This window comes from Cherax quadricarinatus, chromosome 92, assembly GCF_038502225.1.
Source record: "Cherax quadricarinatus isolate ZL_2023a chromosome 92, ASM3850222v1, whole genome shotgun sequence".
NCBI lineage: Eukaryota > Metazoa > Arthropoda > Malacostraca > Decapoda > Parastacidae > Cherax > Cherax quadricarinatus.
Window position 1 is genome coordinate 5511646 of NC_091383.1, and position 24683 is coordinate 5536328.

At 42.1% G+C, this 24683-nt stretch overlaps 2 protein-coding genes across 5 annotated transcripts in view; one reads left to right on the forward strand and one right to left on the reverse strand.

Annotated features, from left to right (window-relative positions):
• The window catches only part of LOC128698307 (kelch-like protein 30), a 72661-nt gene extending 71442 nt beyond the window's left edge, over nucleotides 1-1219 (reverse strand). The window contains exon 1 of one of the 3 annotated variants that reach the window (XM_070104489.1): nucleotides 1102-1219. Coding sequence is in view for 1 of the 3 variants with exons in the window: in XM_070104487.1 (XP_069960588.1) it covers nucleotides 980-982 (3 nt within the window). In the remaining 2 variants the exon portion in view is untranslated. The other 2 variants (XM_070104490.1, XM_070104487.1) reach the window with 2 other exon arrangements.
• A 7821-nt stretch (nucleotides 1220-9040) lies between these two features.
• Nucleotides 9041-24683, forward strand: part of LOC128698353 (uncharacterized) — a 28007-nt gene continuing 12364 nt past the window's right edge. The window contains exons 1-5 of one of the 2 annotated variants that reach the window (XM_070104492.1): nucleotides 9041-11058; nucleotides 11950-12098; nucleotides 12232-12336; nucleotides 15493-15852; nucleotides 21090-21892. In XM_070104492.1, the coding sequence (XP_069960593.1) occupies nucleotides 9149-11058; nucleotides 11950-12098; nucleotides 12232-12336; nucleotides 15493-15852; nucleotides 21090-21106 (2541 nt within the window). In that variant the 5' untranslated portion in view covers nucleotides 9041-9148 and the 3' untranslated portion in view covers nucleotides 21107-21892. Of the gene's footprint in view, nucleotides 11059-11949; nucleotides 12099-12231; nucleotides 12337-15492; nucleotides 15853-21089; nucleotides 21893-24683 lie in introns of those variants that run through there. The other variant, XM_053790559.2, reaches the window with a different exon arrangement.

A 24683-nucleotide genomic window follows, 5' to 3' on the forward strand; every position in this document is an offset into this window, starting at 1 on the left:
TCCTAAACCTGTATTCCCTGGAATGCAGGAGGGAGAGATACATGATTATATACACCTGGAAAATCCTAGAGGGACTAGTACCGAACTTGCACACGAAAATCACTCACTACGAAAGCAAAAGACTTGGCAGACGATGCACCATTCCCCCAATGAAAAGCAGGGGTGTCACTAGCACGTTAAGAGACCATACAATAAGTGTCAGGGGCCCGAGACTGTTCAACTGCCTCCCAGCACACATAAGGGGGATTACCAACAGACCCCTGGCAGTCTTCAAGCTGGCACTGGACAAGCACCTAAAGTCAGTTCCTGATCAGCCGGGCTGTAGCTCATATGTTGGTTTGCGTGCAGCCAGCAGCAACAGCCTGGTTGATCAGGCTCTGATCCACCAGGAGGCCTGGTCTCAGACCGGGCCACGGGGGCGTTGACCCCCGGAACTCTCTCCAGGTAAACTCCAGGTACTTACTTATATATTATAATTTCTTCATATAGTTCATGCAATAAAATATTTAGTTACAGACTTAAAAAAAATTATTATTATCTTATTACCAATAAAATAAATGACACAATTATGTTGAAATTATTGAATAATAATAATAATAATAAATAATAGTAATAAAATAATAAATAGTAATATATAAATACATTAATAATAATAATAATAATAATAATAATAATAATAATAATAATAATAAAATAATAATAATAATAATAATAATAATAATAATAATAATAATAATAAGCGCCAAACCCGTAGGGAATCTCACTGGTGAAAAATATTCATTTATAGGTAATATGTGGATAGATTCTGAACACAGACTGGCTTTACTGGGTTATCCTGGCTTATTATCCCTTTAGGATCAATAATCTGGATAATTTTATTATCCTTGACTTCCAAAACGAAAATACTGAAGTCAAAATATAAATCTCTAATATATTGCCTATAAAACACCTATTTAACCACCTTTATGGGATTAATTACCATTATACACCTTATCTATATATTTATTGTAACATTTATGGGATATATTAAGTCCATAGTGCACCTGACAACAATATTACGAAGTCAAAAACCCAAAATTAAAAGAAAATTAGGACACTCACAAGTGTTGTTGTTGTTATTGTTGTTGTTGGTTTATAAGGGCTATTGACTGCTGAAGCTGTCAATGGCCCTTATTACTCTAGGTAATCAGGATTAATCTTATCTTATCTTGTTATCTATGATAAGATTTCGTTCGGATTTTTATCCCTGGAGGGTTATCCACCCAGGATAACCCCTGAAAGTCAGTGCGTCATCAAGGACTGTCTGTCTTATTTCCATTGTGGTCCTCATCGTGTCCCCCAGGATGCCACCCACACCAGTCCACTAACACCTGGGTACCTACTTGCTGCTAGGTGAACAGGACAACAGGTGTAAGGAAACGCGTCGAAATGTCTCCACCCAGCCGGGAATCGAACCCGGGGCCTCCGTGTGTGAAGTGAGAACTTTGCCAGCCAGCCATACTTAATTTCATAAACCATTACGATTATGCAGCGCCTGTGGGAGGATGTGGAAGGTATTCAGGGAACCGGAGCACAGATCCAATTCCCTTGATCAAGAGCCCCTCATCGGCGTCAAGGAACCTTCCTTGAGGGGAGCCGTACCGGAGATTCGAACTCCGAACCTCAGTGTGTGAGCTGAGTGTGCTAGCGATCGAGCTATGGGACAACTTGTCTTATTTCCATCAGGGTCCAGGAAATAAGTACGGAGAAGATATATTACCCAAAGCTGAGCGGTGCCCCGTGGCCTGGTGGCAAAACCTCTCGTTTCACACGGTTAGGGTTCGGGTTAGATTCCCGGCGATGGGGTGGCAACATTGGACGTGTTTCCTTACACCGGTTGTCTATGTTCACCCACCAGTAAAATAGGTGCCTGGGTGTTAGTGGACTGATGTGGGTCACATCCTGGGTGTTAGTGGACTGGTGTGGGTCACATCCTGGGTGTTAGTGGACTGGTGTGGGTCACATCCTGGGTGTTAGTGGACTGGTGTGGGTCACATCCTGGGTGTTAGTGGACTGGTGTGGGTCACATCCTGGGTGTTAGTGGACTGGTGTGGGTCACATCCTGGGTGTTAGTAGACTGGTGTGGGTCACATCCTGGGACAAAACTGACCTAATTTGCGGGAAATGCTCAGCATAGCAAGTGGCTTTCTATATAGTAGTATGTCATTGATGTCAGCTATGGTCTGTATAAGTTGTACTTGGAGTTTACCTGGAGAGAGTTCCGGGGGTCAACGCCCCCGCGGCCCGGTCTGTGACCAGGCCTCCTGGTGGATCAGTGCTTGATCAACCAGGCTGTTACTACTGGCTGCACGCAATCCAACGTACGAGCCACAGACCGGCTGGTCAGGTACCGACTTTAGGTGCTTGAAGACAGCCAGGGGTCTATTGGTAACCCCCCTTATGTATGCTGGGAGGTATTTGAACAGTCTTGGGCCCCTGACACTTACTGTATTGTCTCTTAACGTGCTAGTGACACCCCTGCTTTTCATTGGGGGGGATGTTGCATCGTCTGCCAAGTCTTTTGCTTTCGCTGTGAATGATTTTCATGTGCAAGTTTGGTACTAGTCCCTCTAGGATTTTCCAGGTGTATATAATCATGTATCTGTCCCGCCTGCGTTCCAGGGAATACAGGTTCAGGAACCTCAAGCGCTCCCAGTAATTGAGGTGTTTTATCTCCGTTATGCGCGCCGTGAAGGTTCTCTGTACATTTTCTAGGTCAGCAATTTCACCTGCCTTGAAAGGTGCTGTTAGTGTGCAGCAATATTCCAGCCTAGATAGAACAAGCGACCTGAAGAGTGTCATCATGGGCTTGGCATCCCTAGTTTTGAAGGTTCTCATTATCCATCCTGTCATTTTTCTAGCAGATGCGATTGATACAATGTTATGGTCCTTGAAGGTGAGATCCTCCGACATGATCACTCCCAGGTCTTTGACGTTAGTTTTTCACCCTATTGTGTGGCTGGAATTTGTTTTATACTCTGATGAAGTTTTAATTTCCTTATGTTTACCATATCGGAGTAATTGAAATTTCTCATCGTTGAACTTCATATTGTTTTCTGCAGCCCACTGAAAGATTTGGTTGATGTCCGCCTGGAGCCTTGCAGTGTCTGCAGATTCGGGTGTCATCTGCAAAGGAAGACACGGTGCTGTGGCTGATATCCTTGTCTATGTCAGTATGAGGATGAGAAACAAGATGGGAGCGAGTACTGTGCCTTGTGGAACACTGGGAGCGAGTACTGTGCCTTGCGGAACAGCTTTTCACCGTAGCCGCCTCAGACTTTACTCTGTTGACTACTACTCTTTGTGTTCTGTTTGTGAGGAAATTTTAGATCCATCTTCCAACTTTTCCTGTTATTCCTTTAGCACGCATTTTGTGCCCCATTACACCATGGTCACACTTGTCGAAGGCTTTTGCAAATAACAAAAAAGGCATAATACCGTGATTGGAACTATACACAAATAACCCGCACATAGAAGAGAGGAGCTTACGACGACGTTTCGGTCCGACTTGGATCATTTACAAAGTCACACTAACGAGAGGGAACGAACGAACGAACAAGTTCGGGTAAGATCTCAAATGGGATGAGCGGGCAAGACGGGACAGACGAAGAATAGCTCTGGAGAGGAGTGTTCTTAGTCGTAGAAATAGAGCCAGGGCTTAACCCAGCAGGAAAGGCGATCGTGGGACAGATATTGAGAAGAGAAATTCAGGCTCTTCTGTTGGGACTCCGGTGGGGTGAGCGGGAAGGACGGGACAGGAGATTAGCACTAGAGAGGAGTGTAGAATGAGCCATGTCTTAACCTAAAAGCTAAGGCGAACGTGGGTCAGAGAATGAACATCGCAAGGTACTTGTCAGAGAATCCAAGGTTATATGTAAATAGGGTTAGGAGCAGGATTATACAAGGACTAGAAAAGGTTGTGTTGGTTTGTGGGTCTGCGAATGTCTTCGTCAAGGAGAGAGGTCCAGTAGTTATGTCGTGTCTCAAGTTTGTCCATCTGTCTGTCACTGAGCGTCTTCCAGTACAGATTCAGCGCAGGGAAGTCTAATTGGACATGGAGAGACTCGCTTGTGGCGAAGTCCTCCCATCTGACATCAAGCACCCAGCACAGCGCCTTGTTCCGGACACGCTGCAGTTTATGTAAGTTCGTTTTAGCTGCAAGAGAGAGGGCTAGAGGAGAGTAAGTTATCAGAGGACGTATTAGGGATTTGTAGAGGTGTAGTTTGGTGCGTTGAGAGGCATGTTTCAGCTTGTAGAGGCCCGCAAGGGCCTTACTAGCTATTGCATGTCTTAAGTGAATGTGTCCGTGTAAACGAAGAAGGTAGTCAAGATTAACGCCAAGGACAGTGACAGATTGTGTGATGGGGATGTAAGTGCGGGTGTCAGCTGTTCTGAGCTCGACAGGTAATGGAGGATCAAGCTTCCTGTAGTTAAAATATGTAATGCTGGATTTAGCTGCATTGGTTTTGATCCTCCATTTTTGTTCTCAGATGGCTATCCTGTCGACCTCATTTTGTGTTTTGTGTGTGAGTATATCTATATTGGCGTGAGTGATAAGTTGTGTAATGTCGTCTGCATAGGCTAGTGTGATGGAATTGTGGTATACAGGTGTTGGAATGTCGTTAGTGTATAAAATGTAGAGGGTAGGGGAGAGGACAGATCCCTGGGGTACTCCAGCATTTGGTGTGAAGTAGTCAGAGTAACAGCCTTGGAATTTGATTCTCATGGTACGGCCGTCTAGGAAGTTGCAGAGAAGTTTACGAGTAGTGAGAGGCAGGTTAAAGTTAGTGCAGAGTTTGTATTTGAGCCCTTCGTGCCAGACAGTGTCAAAGGCTTTTTCAACGTCTTTTGCAACCAGGGCTGTCCTGTTTCTTTGTTTTGTGTTTATGTGGATGTAGTTGAGAATGATGTTAATGGCATCTTGTGTGGATCTGTGTGTTCTGAAGCCAAACTGGCCATCAGAAAGTAGAGAGTTGTGTTCCAGGTATCTGCGAAGGCGATGATTGATGAGTTTTTCAAAGAGTTTACCTAAAGTTTCGAGGAGGCTGATAGGACGATAGTTTCTAGGATCAGAGTGGTCTTTATTGGGTTTAGGAAGGAGGATAGCAGTAGCAGCTTTGAAGAGGGAAGGGAAGTATCCAGAGGCTGTGTAGAATGTTGTTTCTAAGGTAAGTGATATCTAATCGGACTTGATTAAATCTGTGTGTTATAGAGGAAGCGGTTGTGGTAGCAGACAGTCTTCTTGTTCTACCTGGAGTTTTACCTGGAGAGAGTTTCGGGGGTCAACGCCCCCGCGGCCCGGTCTGTGACCAGGCCTCCTGGTGGATCAGCGCCTGATCAACCAGGCTGTTGCTGCTGGCTGCACGCAAACCAACGTACGAGCCACAGCCCGGCTGATCAGGAACTGCCTTTAGGTGCTTGTCCAGTGCCAGCTTGAAGACTGCCAGGGGTCTGTTGGTAATCCCCCTTATGTGTGCTGGGAGGCAGTTGAACAGTCTCGGTCCCCTGACACTTATTGTATGGTCTCTTAACGTGCTAGTGACACCCCTGAGGGTTTGAAAGAATAACGAGTGGTGTGAGTTTTCTTTGGTATTGCGATGTTGGCTGCTTGTGTAATGGTGTCCTGGATGAGATCAAGTTGAGTATCGATGTCAGAGATAGACCATACCCCCGGCCGGGATTGAACCCGCGGTCATAGGTTTGTTGTTGTAGTCATAGGTGAGGTTAATATTGTCTATGTGTTGTTTGAAGGCATCCCAGTCAGCGCTCTTATAGAAGGAAGGTGTGGCCGGGATGAGGATAGGGTTGGAGGAGATGTGTAAGATGACTGGGATGTGATCAGAGCCTGTAATAGGGCCAGGTGAGATGTAGTGTTGAAATAGAGAGCTGGCTCGGTTTGAAAGAACGATGTTGGGTTTGCCGTGGCCAGTGTGGTTGTAGAAGGTTTTGAAGTCTGGGCCGAGGTGAATTAGGTGTCTATGGTTTGTGAAGTTGAGTAAATGGTGACCAAGTTGGTTGTTACTGGTGTGATGAAAGGCGATGTGTTTGGCATTCATGTCAGCTAGTAGGTATGTTGGTGTAGTTGAAGACTAAGGAAAGGTTGTGTATATTGAGAATAGTGTTTAAACGAGCATAGGTGGTGAAAAAGATAAAGGGGCCAAGGTGGGTGTGTATTCTGACCGCAAGACAGTGTTGGTGAATAAAATGGATTGGGAGAAATTCGTGTTTTATGTTGGATTCGACAACGAGAAAGAGAGCAGGATGGGTATATATAGGCAGGAGGTGGTAGTGGTAGTAGTGGAGGTGGAAGGAAGTAGTAGTGGGGAGGTTGTAAGAGTAGGAGGGATCAATCAAATACTAAGAAAGAGGAGCACTGAAAGGGAGCTAGGTGCCCACAGAGGGTCAGAGCAAGAACACAGAGGAAGGGGGAACAAATAAATAAGTAAATAAAGAAGGAACAAATACACAGGGCAGAAGAAAGACCACCCAAAGGAGAAAAAGGAAAAAGGTAAGGGAAATAGGGAGAAGAAGAAAAAAGGAGGAATCAGGTTAGGTCACGGGTGTTCTGAAGTTTGGAGCATTTTACAATGTAGTGGGAGAGGAAGGCATCTACAGAGACGAAGCCAGGGCTAAGGTTCATACAAGGAAAGTTGTGTATTAGGGAGGATTCAACTAGACAGCGACTGTTAAAGTTGGAAGTAGGGAAGACAGTTTTAGCAGAAGACCAGTCAATAGGATGGCTATGATCTCTGACGTGACAGAACAGAGCATTGTTAGTGTCGGCAAGCCTAACACTATTTTTGTGCTCCCTAAGTCTGTCAGAAAGAGATCGACCAGTTTCTCCAAAGTATTGAAGAGGACAGGAGGAGCAAGAAATAGAGTAGACACCAGGAACATCTGTAGAGGGAGGAGAGGTATGAACGAGATTAGTGCGAAGAGTGTTAGTCTAGCGGAAAGTAAGTTTGATGTCTAAGGAATGGAGAGAATTGTTGAGATTAGAAAGATCGGAAATATAGGGAAGGCAGAGGACAGAAGAGTTCCCAGGAGTAGAGAGTCTGGGAAAGAAGAAATTACGTTTAGCACGTGAGAGAGCAGAGTTTATGAAATGGGAAGGGTAGCCATCCTGCTCTCCCTCTCGTTAGTGTGACTTTGTAAAATGGTCCAAGTCGGACCGAAACGTCGTCGTAAGCTCATCTCTTCCATGTGCAGGTTATTTGCTTTTGCAGAATCTGTGTATATTACATCTGCATTCTTTTTGTCTTCTAGTGCATCTAGGACCTTGTAGTGATCCAGTAGTTGAGACAGACAGGAGCGACCTGTTCTAAACCCATGTTGCCCTGGGTTGTGTAACTGATGGGTTTCTAGATGGGTGGTGATCTTGCTTCTTAGGACCCTTTCAAAGATTTTTATGATATGGGATGTTAGTGCTATTGGTCTGTAGTTCTTTGCTGTTGCTTTACTGCCCCCTTTGTGGAGTGGGGCTATGTCTGTTGTTTTTAGTAACTGTGGGACGACCCCCGTGTCCATGCTCCCTCTCCATAGGATGGTAAAGGCTCGTGATAGGGGCTTCTTGCAGTTCTTGATGAACACAGAGTTCCATGAGTCTGGCCCTGGGGCAGAGTGCATGGGCATGTCATTTATCGCCTGTTCGAAGTCATTTGGCGTCAGGATAACATCGGATAGGCTTGTGTTAATCAAATTTTGTGGCTCTCTCATAAAAAATTCATTTTGATCTTCGACTCTCAGTCTGGTTAGCGGCTTGCTAAAAACTGAGTCATAATGGGACTTGAGTAGCTCACTCATTTCCTTGCTGTCATCTGTGTAGGACCCATCTTGTTTAAGTAGGGGCCCAATACTGGACGTTGTTCTCGACTTTGATTTGGCATAAGAAAAGAATTATTATTATTATTATTATTATTATAATCAAGGGGGAAGCGCTAAACCCGTAGGTTTATACAGCGCCCAGGGGGGGGGATGTGGAAGGCATTCAGGCTTAATTCGGGTAACTGGAGCACAGATCCAATTCCCTAAATCAAGAGCCCCTCACCAACATCAAGGAACCTTCCATGAGGGGATAAGAAAAGAAATACTTTGGGTTTCTTTCGATTTCATTTATGGCTTTTAGTTCTTCCCGCGATTCCTGACTCCTAAAGGATTCTTTTAGCTTAAGTTCGATGCTTGCTATTTCTCTGACCAGTGTCTCCCTGCACATTTCAGATATATTGACCTCTTTTAGCCGCTCTGTTATTCTTTTCCGTCGCCTGTAAAGGGAGCGCCTGTCTCTTTCTGTTTTACATCTACTCCTCCTTTTTCTTAGAGGAATAAGCCTTGTGCATACATCGAGTGCCACCGAGTTAATCTGCTCTAGGCATGTACTGGTAGTAAAGATATTATTATTATTATTAATTATTATTATTATTATTATTATTATTATTATTATTATTATAAAGGCACGAAGATGTTCTCGTAATAATTCATTTGTTTTTACAGAAACTGATCTTCAGGGGCATGGTAAAAAAAAAAACTTTCAAATGGTTAATTGGAATATGATAAAAATTTAGTAAATGTAATCAAAAATTAATTTTGCATTATGGAAATATTTTGATGCCTGTGTTGGTGTAGTAAGTTTTTTTTTCAGTCATTTTATAGTTAATTAATCTTAATCATATCACAAGCTACAAACATTAATCCATATTTCACTGATATAACATGGACCCCAATGTAATAATAAGTAATTATGTAACTTATTCAGGTATACACAAATACATAATTATCATACATAGCAACATACGTATAGAGTACCTGGGATAATCATTTTTTGGGGAACAAGTCACTGCCTTTTTTGGGTTATCCCAGGTTCTCTACACATATACTGCTATGTATGATAATCTATGTAACTATGTATACCTAAATAAAGTAATTTATCCAGATAAGTAATGGTCCACAATGGGGTTGCCAAGACCTCCATATAACGGGTACCTGCCTCAGACACCTCAGTGTTACACTGTTGAGGAAGGGACGTTGTTACATGGACACCCTTCACTATTTTTGCTATTTATAGCCTCTAGAGTCGTTATTTGTGTGATTATCTGGTAGTTTTGTGGTCGCCATGCATGTGACTAGGAAAAGAAAAAGGCATTTGAAAAGGATGATAGCCATACGACTGGAAAACCTCAGGAGACAGAGGCTTCACCAAGGTACCACTGGAAGCTCTAGTGGCGCGGCTGAGGATTCCGGCTGTGATGGCGCTACACCTTCCACCTCCACTAATTCCTCCAACACAACTAATTCCTCCAACAATGCTAATTCCTCCAGCAGCATCAATGAAACGGGGAAGAAGAGGAAAGATCTTGAATCTCCGTCATCAATTAAGTTACCAGATAAAAGAAAGAGGACGACATTAGTGCCTTATGCGCCGCCCGAATTTAAAAAACCCACCAGACGGAACTCAAAATCAAAAATCGACAGACAGCAGATAATACGAGCTTCAGATAAGCCTGGAGAAAATGAGACATCAGTCATGATGATGTATTCGAATTTATTACAGATAGTCAAAGATAATTGTTATAAATGTGGATTACATGATGTATCTCCAGAATTTGTAACTCGTGGACAGGAATTTTTTGTAACTGTAACTTGTAATAAATGTAATATTGTAATTCGAAAGCCAACTCATAAACTAGGTGAAATAAATAGACAGACCTGTTTAAATATTTATGCTGAATTATTAAATGGTGGGGGATATCAAGGGTTTGCAAAGCACAATGCCTTTATGTTAAGGGAGAACCTTGATCCAAGGACATTTAGGAAGTTCACAAGATTTATTACTGAGAGAGCTGTTGCAGAATGTGGGAAAATACTACAAGAAAGTCGTGAGAATGTAATTACTGAGTATACCAAAAATGGTATATTACCTGGGGATAATGGGATACTTGATGTTAATGTAACATGTAATGTAACCTGGCAAAGTCGTGGCTTCCACTCAAAAATGGGATTATTTGTAGTAACTGAAGCAGATACTGGTCTTATTCTTGACTATCATATATTAACAAAATATTGCAACCGTTGTTCAAGCTTATATACCTTGTACAATGGTAAGAAAATAACAGCAGCCTTTTTCTTATTGCAACGTGCCAAGCACGAGCCATTTTGTAAGGTCAATGAGCAGGTCAATTCAGGGGTCATGGAGGCCAAGACTGGTCAATTAATATGGGGTCGATCAATGACCTATAAAATGCGGTATGTGAATATTATAAATGAAGTTGATATGGCCATTTACTCAGGACTAATTAATATGAACAATGGCCGGGGACCATATAATGATCTTCAGGTGAATAAAATTGACTGGGTGAATCATTACTCAAAAAGACTGAAAAGTCGTCTAACAAAATTAATTGAAGACAACCACATTATCCGGGAAATAAATAATGAAAAAACTAAACTATTCCTAATGAAAGGGAAAGGAAGGCTGTCAGATGCTATTGTTAACAAATTATCTTGCTATTTTGGTCAAATAATAGAGGAATCAACTGGAACTAGCATAGAAACAATGAGAAATACCATCATAGCAAGCTATTTGCACTGTACATCATCAGACACAAAACCAAATCATAATTTATGTCCTACTTCAAAAACCTCCTGGTGTTTCTACAATAAATCCATCGCAAATAATGTAGAAATACCCTCACACAGCACTATGAAGATTTTTATCCATTTAAAACCTGTCCACCATGAACAAGTGTTAAGAATTTACAAAGATTTGACTGAGGATGATATTATACAACGTTGTTCAGGACGTACCAAAAATAACAACGAAACTTTCCACCAGAGAGTATGGATCAATTATCTCAAGTCACAATATAGAACCAAGAGGACCCTAGACTTAGCAGTTGCACAAGCAATTGCAGACTCCAACTATGCATATTGCAGGAGCTGCAATGATAAGACACTCGGTTTTCATCGCAAAATACACACACATCTATTTCTCAAAAAACAGAATGATGTGAAAGACTATCAAAGGTTAGCAGTTAATGATGTTGTAATGTTTTTTTACGCTCTGTCAAGGTAATTTTTTTCGGAAATGTTTATTGTGAATTATATTTACGGTATCCCGTGGCCTGGTATGCAGTGCTTCCGCCTCACTGAAGTCTGGGTTCGATCCCCAGCAAGGGTGGAAGCGTTGGCCGTTTCCTTACACCTGCTGTCCCTGTTCACCTAGCAGTAAGTACATACCTGGGTGTTAGTCGACTGGTGTGGGTTGCATCCTGGGGGACAAGATTGGGGACCCCAATAAGACAGACAGTCCTCAATGATGCACTGACTTTCTTGGGTTATCCTGGGTGGCTAACCCTCCTGGTTAAAAATCCAGAGAAAATCTTGAGGCACATGTATACCTTGATGCTGATGAATGGCTTACAATCTAGAGACTATGAGCTATTCTTTTATTCTCGTCAAATATGATTACCTCCCATTTAGCAGACAGTGACCCTTACGGGTTTACCACTTCCTTGTAAACATGACACAATATAACACACAAGGAGGGGTCAAGGAAACTCGACCTGATGACACTGGAGGACAGGAAGGATAGGGAGGACTTGATAACGGCATATAAAATACCGAGAGGGATTGACAAGGCGAACAGAGACAAGATTTTCCAGAGATGGTACACAGAAACAATTATTAAAGTTAATTAGTTTTAGGTACAGGTACACACATTATCATATGTAGTAACATATGTGTAAATTACCTAGGATAACTCCAAAAAAAAGCCATTGATATTTCTATTGGGGTCCTGTACTCACCCATGTGTGGTTGCAGGGGTCATGTCACAGTTGTCAATGTTCACTGAATTTTAAAAGTAATCAAAGCTACAATTCTTGCCTTGATCTTACAATTGATTCTCTCCTATAGATCAAGGGTCTGTGATCGCTGTGCTATGAGATACGTCAACAAGTCCTTCTGTGCTGTCATGTGTTATTCATGCCTTAAGGAAGAAAGAATTACCTCGTCTCATTTAGATAACAAATGCTTCTCTTGTGGGCTAATCTACTGTCTAGATGGTAAGTTAATAATTTGTAATAATTTGTGTATTTTTTCATGTGAATATTTTTTTTTTTGAAAAAGCCGTTTCATCTCGTAAATGTTTTTTACTCATGTATCCTTCATTGGTTATTTTTTTTTTTATCTTTCTAGGAGAAAGTGAATGTCCAGGATGCTGTTTCAGTCCTGTCAAAGAGTTTGTGTGTTACAAATGTGAACTGGTGACGGATAATCTTGCATTACACAAGTGTAGAATCGGTAAGATGTTTATAGTATGAATTTGTTACTCTTACAAGATAACTCCAGCATTCCTCACTTGCTTGCTTGGTCTGCTGTTATTTTTGATGGTCCTTCTTGTTGTAAACACCGATATCTTAATATTAATGAATTTATTTCTTTTACAGTATAGTATAGGTAATACAGTTTACATGCAGTATAATATTTTTAAGCATAAAAGAAAGCCGCTAACATGACACTGACTTGCTTCATCAGCTGTAAGTCCCATCCTTTCACTTTAAGTCCTTTCAAATCTTCCAGTTCTCTCGTTCAGTCATCTTTCATTCTGCAGCACAGTGCTGTATGGTCCTTACAGGTTTAGGGCTTTCCATGAATAATAAATATTATTACTGTATTATTATAATCATGGGGGAGCGCTAAACCCATAGGATTATACAGCACATATGGTGAGGGGAATGGAAGGCATTCAGGCTCAATTCAGGGAATGGGAGCAAAGATCCAATTCCCCTTGAGGGGGATAATAATAACAATAATAATCTTACACATTCTGCTATCTCATCCTTCTGTAAAACGCTACCCCTCAAGGAAGGTTCCTTGATGTTGGTGAGGGGCTCTTGATTTAGGAAATTGGATCTGTGCTCCAGTTCCTTGAATTAAGCCTGAATGCCTTCCACATCCCTCCCCAGGCGCTGTATAATCCTCCGGGTTTAGCGCTTCCCCTTGATTATAATAATAATGTAAAACGCTACAGTATACAGCCTCTCCTCACTTAGTGACATACTCATTTACTGACGCCTCGGACTTAGGACGGGCTCTCTGACCAGTATTCATACCTATATAATGTACATATTAGAACTGATTTCCTCTATTCTGTTTATTTCAATATACAGTACACAACTGTATAAACATTTAATAATATACCAGAAATGTTATAAATGGTGCAAAGGTGACATTAAAACAATTATAGTATGCTCCTCATTTAGTGACGAATTCGTTTAACGATGTGGTCATAGGAACGGAACTCCGTCGTTAAGTGAGGAGAGGCTGTATATACTTCACTTGTGGTTGTTGTATTCAGTATTGCTAAGAGAACACTAACCAAAAACCAAGAGAGTTTGATGGCATTCAAATGTATGCAAAGCAATTATTTTTTTTAGCATGCTGGTTGTCTCACACTATTACTGTCTCATCATAGGCATGCAGATATGACAGTTTAGATGCTGCTCTAAACAGCAGATAAATCCCAAACCACTCTGAGTGCAGGCACTGTACGTCCCACCTACAGGATTCAAGTCCGGCTAACCAGTTTCCCTGAATCTCTTCACAAAATATTACGCTGCTCACACTCCAACAGCTCATCAAGTCCCAAAAACCATTTGTCTCCACTCCTGTCTAACACACTCACACATGCAATTTTTTATTATATACACGTATATATATATTAGTGGCGACCCATAACGCCTGTAATTCCTATACTATCGTACCTCATCAAACTTCTGTTTTTAATAATTTTTTATCTCGTTTCAACAAAAAACAAAAAATTCACTTACAGATACAATGAAAACAAAATACAACAGATTTTTCCTGTAATATATTTATCATTTGCACATTATTTTAGCGTAAAGTTGATGAAGTCATACGTCTGGCAGTGAGCATCTGGGGGGGGGGGGGACTGCAGCTCTGCAGCTCCTACGGACGAGCCGCCACAGATATATATACACTGTATATACGCATGTTGTGCCGAATACGTAAAACAGAAACAGATCACTTAGCAAGAACTCATTTAAAATGAAGTTCTTCTAAAATTTTCTCTTATATGTTTAAAGACATTTTTTTCATTTATGTTAATGTAAAAATTAATAATTTTGTATCAAAAGAACAATAGAAAACTTACCTAACTTTATTATAACAAGCACAATTTAATTTAGCCTAATCCAACTAAATATATGTTAGATAAGGTTTAAGTAATTTAATAATAAACAAGCACAATGTAATACACTTACCATCCGACTTATGACCTGCTCGACATACGACCACTCGACTTATGACCGTGTTTTGTATGCCAAATTTCTAGGAAATAAACACCTGTTTGTGTTGTACCCAGTGTTTATCATAAACCTTACATTATAAAATGCAGTACTAACAGCATAAAAAGTAATATAAAAAATGAAATGAACATTAAAATGGTATAAAATACCGACAGATTGTTAGGTAAGACACATATGCAACAGTTAGGTATCTTTATTTTGAAACGTTTCGCCTACACTGACTTTGACTTTGAAAATGTGTAAAAAAAAACTTTGATCTACTTTTTTTTTTGTTATATTTGAAAATATGTAAAAAAAAACGTAGATCTACTTTTGTAGCACTATACATGTGAACGTAGATCTGCTTGGACAGTTTACGGGTTAAATGAGCAATTGAGCCACGCCTTAAAAATGCATGCACAGTACACACATTACTTACCTTAAAATATTTTTATAACTAGCTTATAGTGAGTGGTGAATATATTTATTGTAGGAAGTCTGAATAAATGAAGAATGGCTATAATTGAAAATGGGTGCATTAGCAAAACACGGTAAAGTGAAGCGTTGTAAAGCAGGGCCCGCCTGTGTTGTATTTTCTGGCATAAAAGGCACACAAGCATATAAGATGACGTTTCTGAGCAGTTGTAATGTAACGTTAGTAAACAACTGCTAAAGCGTAACACAGAGCTTACCCTTCACCCTGACCTTCAGCATATGAGGTGCAGGATAATTTTCCAAGACTTTCTGTGGGAAACAAAAAGCACTGCCATATGCCAGAAAATAAGGCAAAGTTGTGAAGAAGCCTTGTACACCTACCATCCGACTTACGACCTGCTCGACTTACGACCACTCGACTTACGACCATGTTTTTTATGCCAAATTTCTGGGAAATAAACAACTATTTGTGTTGTACACAGTGTTATCTTAAACCTTACAGTATAAAATACAGTACTAACAACATAAAAAGTAAAGTAAAACATGAAATACCAAAATAAAACAATAAAATAAAGCCATTACAAAAATGTTTTGTTGATATTCAGTAGTAAAGTTCGACTTATGACCATTTTGACTTACGACCCGTTTCTCGGAACCGAACTTGGTTGTAAGTCGGATGGTAGGTGTATATTATTAATATAGTTTTATATTGCAGGCGAAGAAAAAGAAGAACAGTTGCCGTGTGATTTTGAAGGTGGCACTGCTATTATTGGTCCAGTTGAAGACGCAGCTGCAACTGACTCTACTTCCAACATCAATGTTTGGACTGGCTTACAGTGCTATAATAGCAACACTGATTGCGATGATGATATTGAAAACCTGGATATAAGGAAGGAAGATGATAATTATTCTCATCTTTCTCACTCTCCTGGGGTACAATGTGATATTTGGAAAGAAGAATTCTACGACGAACAAGAAATTACAGAAAATGTAGATACGAGCTTGTATAATTTGGAACGTCAAATTGTGTTAACTAATTCTCATGAAGATAATAAAGGAAGGTCAACAAAAAGTGGTAAGAAATCCATGAATTTTTTTCCGGGCTATGTGCCTTTTCTTACTGTTTAAAGTTGTATCACTCCTATCATTAGGAATTAAAGATGATTTAAATTCAAATGATGGTGAAAGTTTTTCTTTTTCGGGCCACCCTGCCTTGGTGGGAATCGGCCAGTGTGATAATAAAAAAAAATAATAAAATTAAATTCAAATTCAAAATCAAATTCTTCATTTCTTTCATGCAGTGCAGTACACAGATAATGTAGTTTGTATTATCTGTGTACTGGTGAATTTTGGGCACACTAATCCTAATGCTTAAAGACTCTTAAGAAGTAGACAGATTTTTTCTCTATGGTGAAGTGGAAAAGAATTCTTCCTCCATAAGTCATGCGTGTTGTAAGAGGCGACTAAAATGCCGGGAGCAGCGGCAAGTAACCCCTTCTGTATAAATTACTAAATTTAAAAAGAATTTTTTTTTTTAAGTAATGGTGGGATACAGCCTGTGTGTTGAAAAAAAAAAAAACCATGTCTGAGGGCAATGTGTGGTGTGAATATAATGCAGAGAATTCGTAGTTTGGAAGTTAGGAGGAGGTGCGGGATTACCAAAACTGTTGTCCAGAGGGCTGAGGAAGGGTTGTTGAGGTGGTTCGGACATGTAGAGAGAATGGAGCGAAACAGAATGACTTCAAGAGTGTATCAGTCTGTAGTGGAAGGAAGGCGGGGTAGGGGTCGGCCTAGGAAGGGTTGGAGGGAGGGGGTAAAGGAGGTTTTGTGTGCGAGGGGCTTGGACTTCCAGCAGGCATGCGTGAGCGTGTTTGATAGGAGTGAATGGAGACAAATGGTTTTTAATAATTGACGTGCTGTTGGAGTGTGAGCAAAGTAACATTTATGAAGGGATTCAGGGAAACCGGCAGGCCGGACTTGAGTCCTGGAGATGGGAAGTACAGTGCCTGCACTCTGAAGGAGGGGTGTTAATGTTGCAGTTTAAAAACTGTAGTGTAAAGCACCCTTCTGGCAAGACAGTGATGGAGTGAATGATGGTGAAAGTTTTTCTTTTTCGGGCCACCCTGCCTTGGTGGGAATCGGCCAGTGTGATAATAAAAAAAAAAATAAATATTTCTAAGGCAATGCATAATGATGGTTTATATAAAAATCAGTACAGTAGAATACCAGAATTTGCATGGAATTGGTTCTTAGAGACTACATGAATCTTCTAGCCTAAGCTGGTGGGAGAAATGGATGTGCCTCATATAGGCCAGTAGGTCTGCTGCAGTGTTCCTTCTTTCTTACGTTATGTTCTTAATACCTCTACTGTGTTTTTTTTCAGGGTCATTGCACCCATGGCCCAATCACAGACTAGGCCTTCTAGTTGGTAATCTGATCAATCAGTTTATTGGTGCTGGCTACACACAGTCCACTGTATACTTGCAACAGCTCGAATGCTTGAGAACATGGTTAAGGAACTTTCAACATTCCCTCTTGTTGTCAAATTAGACACATGTGCAACTCTTGGGTATCTTTATTGAGGAAACGTTTTGCCACACAGTGGCTTCATCAGTCCATACAAAGGATAAACTTGAAGAACAGGAGGAGAATGAGATAATCAGTCCCTCAGCCTTGAGTCGATGTGGTCAGTCCATCAAGATTGATGGACTGACCACATCGACTCTAGGCTGAGGGACTGATTACCTCATTCTCCTCCTGTTCTTCAAGTTTATCCTTTGTATGGACTGATGAAGCCACTGTGTGGCGAAACGTTTCCTCAATAAAGATACCCAAGAGTTGCACATTCCCTCTTGTGGACAGCTAGGAGTCTAATGGGAATTTCCCTTATGTTTGAAAGGGTGTTGAAAAGTCTTGGTCACCTTACTCTTATCAAGTTCTCTTAGTGTACTCATTGCTTCCCCTGCTTTTTACTGGGGCCTTTTGCACCGTTATGCTCTCAAGAGATTGAATCATGGACACTCAGTGTGTGAGGCAGTGTGTTGCCAACGCCCACTTCTCTCTTGTTTTCAGTTGCTTTATACACATGTTCTCACTCATTATACAATAAAGTAGTTGAATTGGATATAAAACAGGACAGTGTTAGAATTCTGCATTAATTTGGAATATAAATTTGGAAGGACGATAGCAGCATATGGCCTCTCAACATATTTTTTGGTTGTCTCATTCAGTCTTGTTTCATGTTTATCTTCACTCACAATTTTACATCAGACTTAGAGTTGTAACACTTAACCCTTTCAGGGTCCACAGGCCCTCTCAGAGACTTGTTCTCAGGGTCCCCCAAATTTAAAAAAAAAAAAAAAAAAAAAATTTCTTATGAAAAGATAGAGAATCATTTTCCGATCATAATGACACCAAAAGTATGAAATTCGATGGAAAACTTACGGAATTATGCTCTCGCGAAGTTAGCGGTCTCGACGATGTCTACACATCGGCGATTTTGCGAACTTTGAGCCCTATTTTCCATTGTACTAGCCAACAAAAATCATAACTATTTTGCTAGAATTCCATTTTTTCTATCGATTGAGTACAAGAAACCACCCATTTACCGATTTCAACTATCCAATACAGTGGTCAGAATTTAGCAATTTTGCCAATTTCACAAATTTCAAAATATGCCAATTTCCAAATAGGGTCCAGAATAAATAAGAAAGACATTCCTGGCACTAAAATAACATCTCCTCTGTTCATTAGTCACGTCCCCACGCCCCTCTTACGTTCTTTTGCTTTCCATTTTGAATTTTTATTCTCACAAAAAATAGAAGATTTACTGTTATGCAGACTACTGCAGTAGTGTAGAAATGGTATAAATAATATCGGTGCACTTGTGAAAGAATATTAGACTCGCCAGTTGACGTGTATTGGACGCTTAGCATGATTTGTTTACTTTTGAACTTTGGTGAAAATTGATCATTTCTGCTATTTTGAGCTCAATTTCAAGGTACTTTTCATTGTAAAACCAGTCAAAATCATCTCAATTTCTGTAATATGTCTTCCATTCTATAAAATGAGACCAGGAAAACTAGAATACAACAAATACCATACGAAAATGCAGTGGAAAGTCGCTGTTTTAATCCAAAAACACTGTCAAAGTTTTTTTTTTTCTCATTATGCACTGTGTGCTGCAGGATTTTTTTTATACTGCACACATTGACCACATAGACCCATTTTTTCATATGTAGGCCTACCAGCTTTCTCTCACTAGATTTGAAGGCACTTGAACTTATGAGTACTAGTACGTCAAGGACCCTGGCACGTAAGCCGTACTAGTACGCCCGAAACTCTGAAAGGGTTAAACACTGTATGATGCACTTGTATATCAGGGGACCAGGCTGACATACTCCATATGCCAATTTTTTGTGTTTCTAAATTTGCTGGACATTGCAATGTTAGGTCTTAGGTTATTTACAGGAGCCCCCGCTTATACAGCAGGTTAAGTTCTGGGCTACTGTAAAGCCCCGCTTATACAGCAGGTTAGGTTCTGGGCTACTGTAAAGCCCCACTTATACAGCAGGTTAGGTTCTGGGCTACTGTAAAGCCCCGCTTATACAGCAGGTTAGGTTCTGGGCTACTGTAAAGCCCCACTTATACAGCAGGTTAGGTTCTGGGCTACTGTAAAGCCCCACTTATACAGCAGGTTAGGTTCTGGGCTACTGTAAAGCCCCACTTATACAGCAGGTTAGGTTCTGGGCTACTGTAAAGCCCCACTTATACAGCAGGTTAGGTTCTGGGCTACTGTAAAGCCCCACTTATACAGCAGGTTAGGTTCTGGGCTACTGTAAAGCCCCACTTATACAGCAGGTTAGGTTCTGGGCTACTGTAAAGCCCCGCTTATACAGCAGGTTAGGTTCTGGGCTACTGTAAAGCCCCACTTATACAGCAGGTTAGGTTCTGGGCTACTGTAAAGCCCCACTTATACAGCAGGTTAGGTTCTGGGCTACTGTAAAGCCCCGCTTATACAGCAGGTTAGGTTCTGGGCTACTGTAAAGCCCCGCTTATACAGCAGGTTAGGTTCTGGGCTACTGTAAAGCCCCACTTATACAGCAGGTTAGGTTCTGGGCTACTGTAAAGCCCCACTTATACAGCAGGTTAGGTTCTGGGCTACTGTAAAGCCCCACTTATACAGCAGGTTAGGTTCTGGGCTACTGTAAAGCCCCACTTATACAGCAGGTTAGGTTCTGGGCTACTGTAAAGCCCCACTTATACAGCAGGTTAGGTTCTGGGCTACTGTAAAGCCCCGCTTATACAGCAGGTTAGGTTCTGGGCTACTGTAAAGCCCCGCTTATACAGCAGGTTAGGTTCTGGGCTACTGTAAAGCCCCACTTATACAGCAGGTTAGGTTCTGGGCTACTGTAAAGCCCCACTTATACAGCAGGTTAGGTTCTGGGCTACTGTAAAGCCCCACTTATACAGCAGGTTAGGTTCTGGGCTACTGTAAAGCCCCGCTTATACAGCAGGTTAGGTTCTGGGCTACTGTAAAGCCCCACTTATACAGCAGGTTAGGTTCTGGGCTACTGTAAAGCCCCACTTATACAGCAGGTTAGGTTCTGGGCTACTGTAAAGCCCCACTTATACAGCAGGTTAGGTTCTGGGCTACTGTAAAGCCCCACTTATACAGCAGGTTAGGTTCTGGGCTACTGTAAAGCCCCACTTATACAGCAGGTTAGGTTCTGGGCTACTGTAAAGCCCCACTTATACAGCAGGTTAGGTTCTGGGCTACTGTAAAGCCCCACTTATACAGCAGGTTAGGTTCTGGGCTACTGTAAAGCCCCGCTTATACAGCAGGTTAGGTTCTGGGCTACTGTAAAGCCCCGCTTATACAGCAGGTTAGGTTCTGGGCTACTGTAAAGCCCCGCTTATACAGCAGGTTAGGTTCTGGGCTACTGTAAAGCCCCGCTTATACAGCAGGTTAGGTTCTGGGCTACTGTAAAGCCCCACTTATACAGCAGGTTAGGTTCTGGGCTACTGTAAAGCCCCACTTATACAGCAGGTTAGGTTCTGGGCTACTGTAAAGCCCCGCTTATACAGCAGGTTAGGTTCTGGGCTACCGCTGTAAAACAAAAATCACTGTAAAGGTAATCATACCCTTTGTTCACTTTCAAATGCATATAAATGCTTGATATCATATTTACACTAATATATATTAAGTAAGCAATATAGCTAGGCCTAAACAATGCATATACAGTAGATACATTACTTACCCTAAAATTTTTTTGCCCTTAGCTTAATGAGTGATGAATGTATTTATTGCAGGAAGCCTGAATAAATGAAGAATAAGTATAAGTGAAAACCGCTGTATTAGCCAAATGCTGTAAAGCTGCGTGTACTTGGATTGTGAAGCATCTGTTCATGGCCAGAGAAAAATATTACTGACTGCTGGGTCATCACAGGGATGGGTACAGTCACTGCAGTAAACTGTTATTGTTGGGGGTGTTAAGAGTTATTATTATTATTATCATCAAGGTAAGCATTAAACCCAAAAGGGTTGCAAGCCATATTGAGCTCTTCTGGTTCTTGGGGGACTAGGAAGTTCATGGGAGACAGTATGGGGCATAGTAGCTCCTATAGGAGGTGGAATAGGAGTCCATAAGGACCCCTGGTCAGAGATGTTGCAGGCAAGGAGTGGAAGGCATCACTAAAGCTCACTTACTCAACCTGGAGCATTGAGAAAGGCATAGATGAGGCACAGAATCTTATGATGGACTGGGAGATCATAGTCATCCCCATCCAGGAGAAGAGGTAGTGACAGGAGACTAGTACCCAATTGGTGAAAGGATTCTCTGTGATAAATGCAAGCAGAATGGAACCGAGGGCAGGAAAGAAAAATGTTCCAGCATATCCAGTTGGTTGATACCATGTACAGGCAGGGGAGTTAACCATCTGGGAATGATTGGAGGTGGGTCCCAAGTCTGATGAACCACACAAATGTGTCAGGGCCACCAGTAGTGTCCAGGAGGGGTGCTACACCCAAGTCAGGGGTGACCCCTACATGAATATATGTCAGGATCACCACTAGTGTCCAGGAGGAGTGCTACACCCAAATCAGAGGTTAACCCCCACACGAATGTGTGTCAGGATCACCACTAGTGTCCAGGAGGAGTGCTACACCCAAATCAGAGGTTAACCCCCACACGAATGTGTGTCAGGATCACCACTAGTGTCCAGGAGGAGTGCTACACCCAAATCAGAGGTTAACCCCCACACGAATGTGTGTCAGGATCACCACTAGTGTCCAGGAGGAGTGCTACACCCAAATCAGAGGTTAACCCCCACACGAATGTGTGTCAGGATCACCACTAGTGTCCAGGAGGAGTGCTACACCCAAATCAGAGGTTAACCCCCACACGAATGTGTGTCAGGATCACCACTAGTGTCCAGGAGGAGTGCTACACCCAAATCAGAGGTTAACCCCCACACGAATGTGTGTCAGGATCACCACTAGCGTCCAGGAGGAGTGCTACACCCAAATCAGAGGTTAACCCCCACACGAATGTGTGTCAGGATCACCACTAGCGTCCAGGAGGAGTGCTACACCCAAATCAGAGGTTAACCCCCACACGAATGTGTGTCAGGATCACCACTAGTGTCCAGGAGGAGTGCTACACCCAAATCAGAGGTTAACCCCCACACGAATGTGTGTCAGGATCACCACTAGCGTCCAGGAGGAGTGCTACACCCAAATCAGAGGTTAACCCCCACACGAATGTGTGTCAGGATCACCACTAGCGTCCAGGAGGAGTGCTACACCCAAATCAGAGGTTAACCCCCACACGAATGTGTGTCAGGATCACCACTAGTGTCCAGGAGGAGTGCTACACCCAAATCAGAGGTTAACCCCCACACGAATGTGTGTCAGGATCACCACTAGCGTCCAGGAGGAGTGCTACACCCAAATCAGAGGTTAACCCCCACACGAATGTGTGTCAGGATCACCACTAGTGTCCAGGAGGAGTGCTACACCCAAATCAGAGGTTAACCCCCACACGAATGTGTGTCAGGATCACCACTAGCGTCCAGGAGGAGTGCTACACCCAAATCAGAGGTTAACCCCCACACGAATGTGTGTCAGGATCACCACTAGCGTCCAGGAGGAGTGCTACACCCAAATCAGAGGTTAACCCCCACACGAATGTGTGTCAGGATCACCACTAGCGTCCAGGAGGAGTGCTACACCCAAATCAGAGGTTAACCCCCACACGAATGTGTGTCAGGATCACCACTAGCGTCCAGGAGGAGTGCTACACCCAAATCAGAGGTTAACCCCCACACGAATGTGTGTCAGGATCACCACTAGTGTCCAGGAGGAGTGCTACACCCAAATCAGAGGTTAACCCCCACACGAATGTGTGTCAGGATCACCACTAGCGTCCAGGAGGAGTGCTACACCCAAATCAGAGGTTAACCCCCACACGAATGTGTGTCAGGATCACCACTAGCGTCCAGGAGGGAAGCCACACCCAAGTCAGGGGTGACTCCCACATGAATACATGTCAGGAGGGGTGCTACACTCAAGGACAGACCCCACTCCCCCTTAAAGGACTGATTAGAGCTCAATGTTGAGGAGTGAAGATAGATGCCTAGGCTACCTTGCTATTAACAATGAATCCCCCTCCATACAGGTCAAGAGGAATGATGGCCAGGAGGGAAGGAAGAGAGGGAGTTTGGTCTGCAACCTCATTATCCCAGATGCTCACATGAAAAGGGACCAGTGGCATATTGTGGTTATTGTCACAGGGTGGTGCACTGTGCTACTGTGCTGAAGAACAAAAAGGCACAATACCATGACTGCAACAATACATAAATAACCTGCACATAGGAGAGAGGATTATTATTATTATAATAAAAAAGAAGCGCTAAGCCACAAGGGCTATACAGTTAACAGGAGAGAGGAGCTTACGATGATGTTTCGGCCCGATTTGGACCATGTGTGTGTGACTTTGTAAATGGTCCAAGTTAAACCAAAACGTCGTTATAAGCTCCTGTCTCCTGTGTGCGGGTTATTTGTCTAGTGTGATGAGCCTACTACTCTGACATAAGTATTACTTAGAACAACTGCCACAGTATTTCATAACATGGGACAGAAAAATTAGTTTCGTATTGTGATCCATGATTACATTACTGAGTGAGCTTAATATTTATGATGAATTTACCATCTTTGGTGGGTGTGCAGTGTTCACCTAGTACACCCAGAATATTCACTCCTGGAAGGGACGCATTACAGATTGAAGCTACAACCTGGGTCGCTAAGGAGAGATGCAAGGAGGAGCTTGCTGCACCTTCTTCCTTTAGATTTCATCAGACAGTGAGCATGTTAGTCTGGAATGTTTTAAAGTAGTCTGTAGACTATTACAACATGTAAAATAACAAAGTTGTGATTTGACATGCTGTATCAGTGTGAAAGATTTTATGCAGTGGACCCCCAACATTCGATGGCATTGACATTCGATAAATCTGACATTCGATGCATTTTAACGCAAAAATTTCGCCTCGACATTCAATGGAAAACCCGCTATTCGATACGATTCATACGAGACGTGTCCACGTGTGGCCTGAACTGCCCCGTGTGTGCCAGTGTTTACAAGCCAGCCAGTGTGTGCGCATCTAAGGATACATTCGGTACATTCCATATTATCCATATTATCACTGTTTTTGGTGCTTGTTTCTGCAAAATAAGTCACCATGGGCCCCAAGAAAGCTTCTAGTGCCAACTCTGTGGTAAAAAGGGTGAGAATTAGTATGGGAATTAAGAAAGATTTTGAAGGGTTTGGGGCTAACCCTGAGAAGCCTTTGTCAGTTGTGGAATACGTTGTGCCTACTTCAAAAATTAAGGAAATGTGTGCAAAGTGG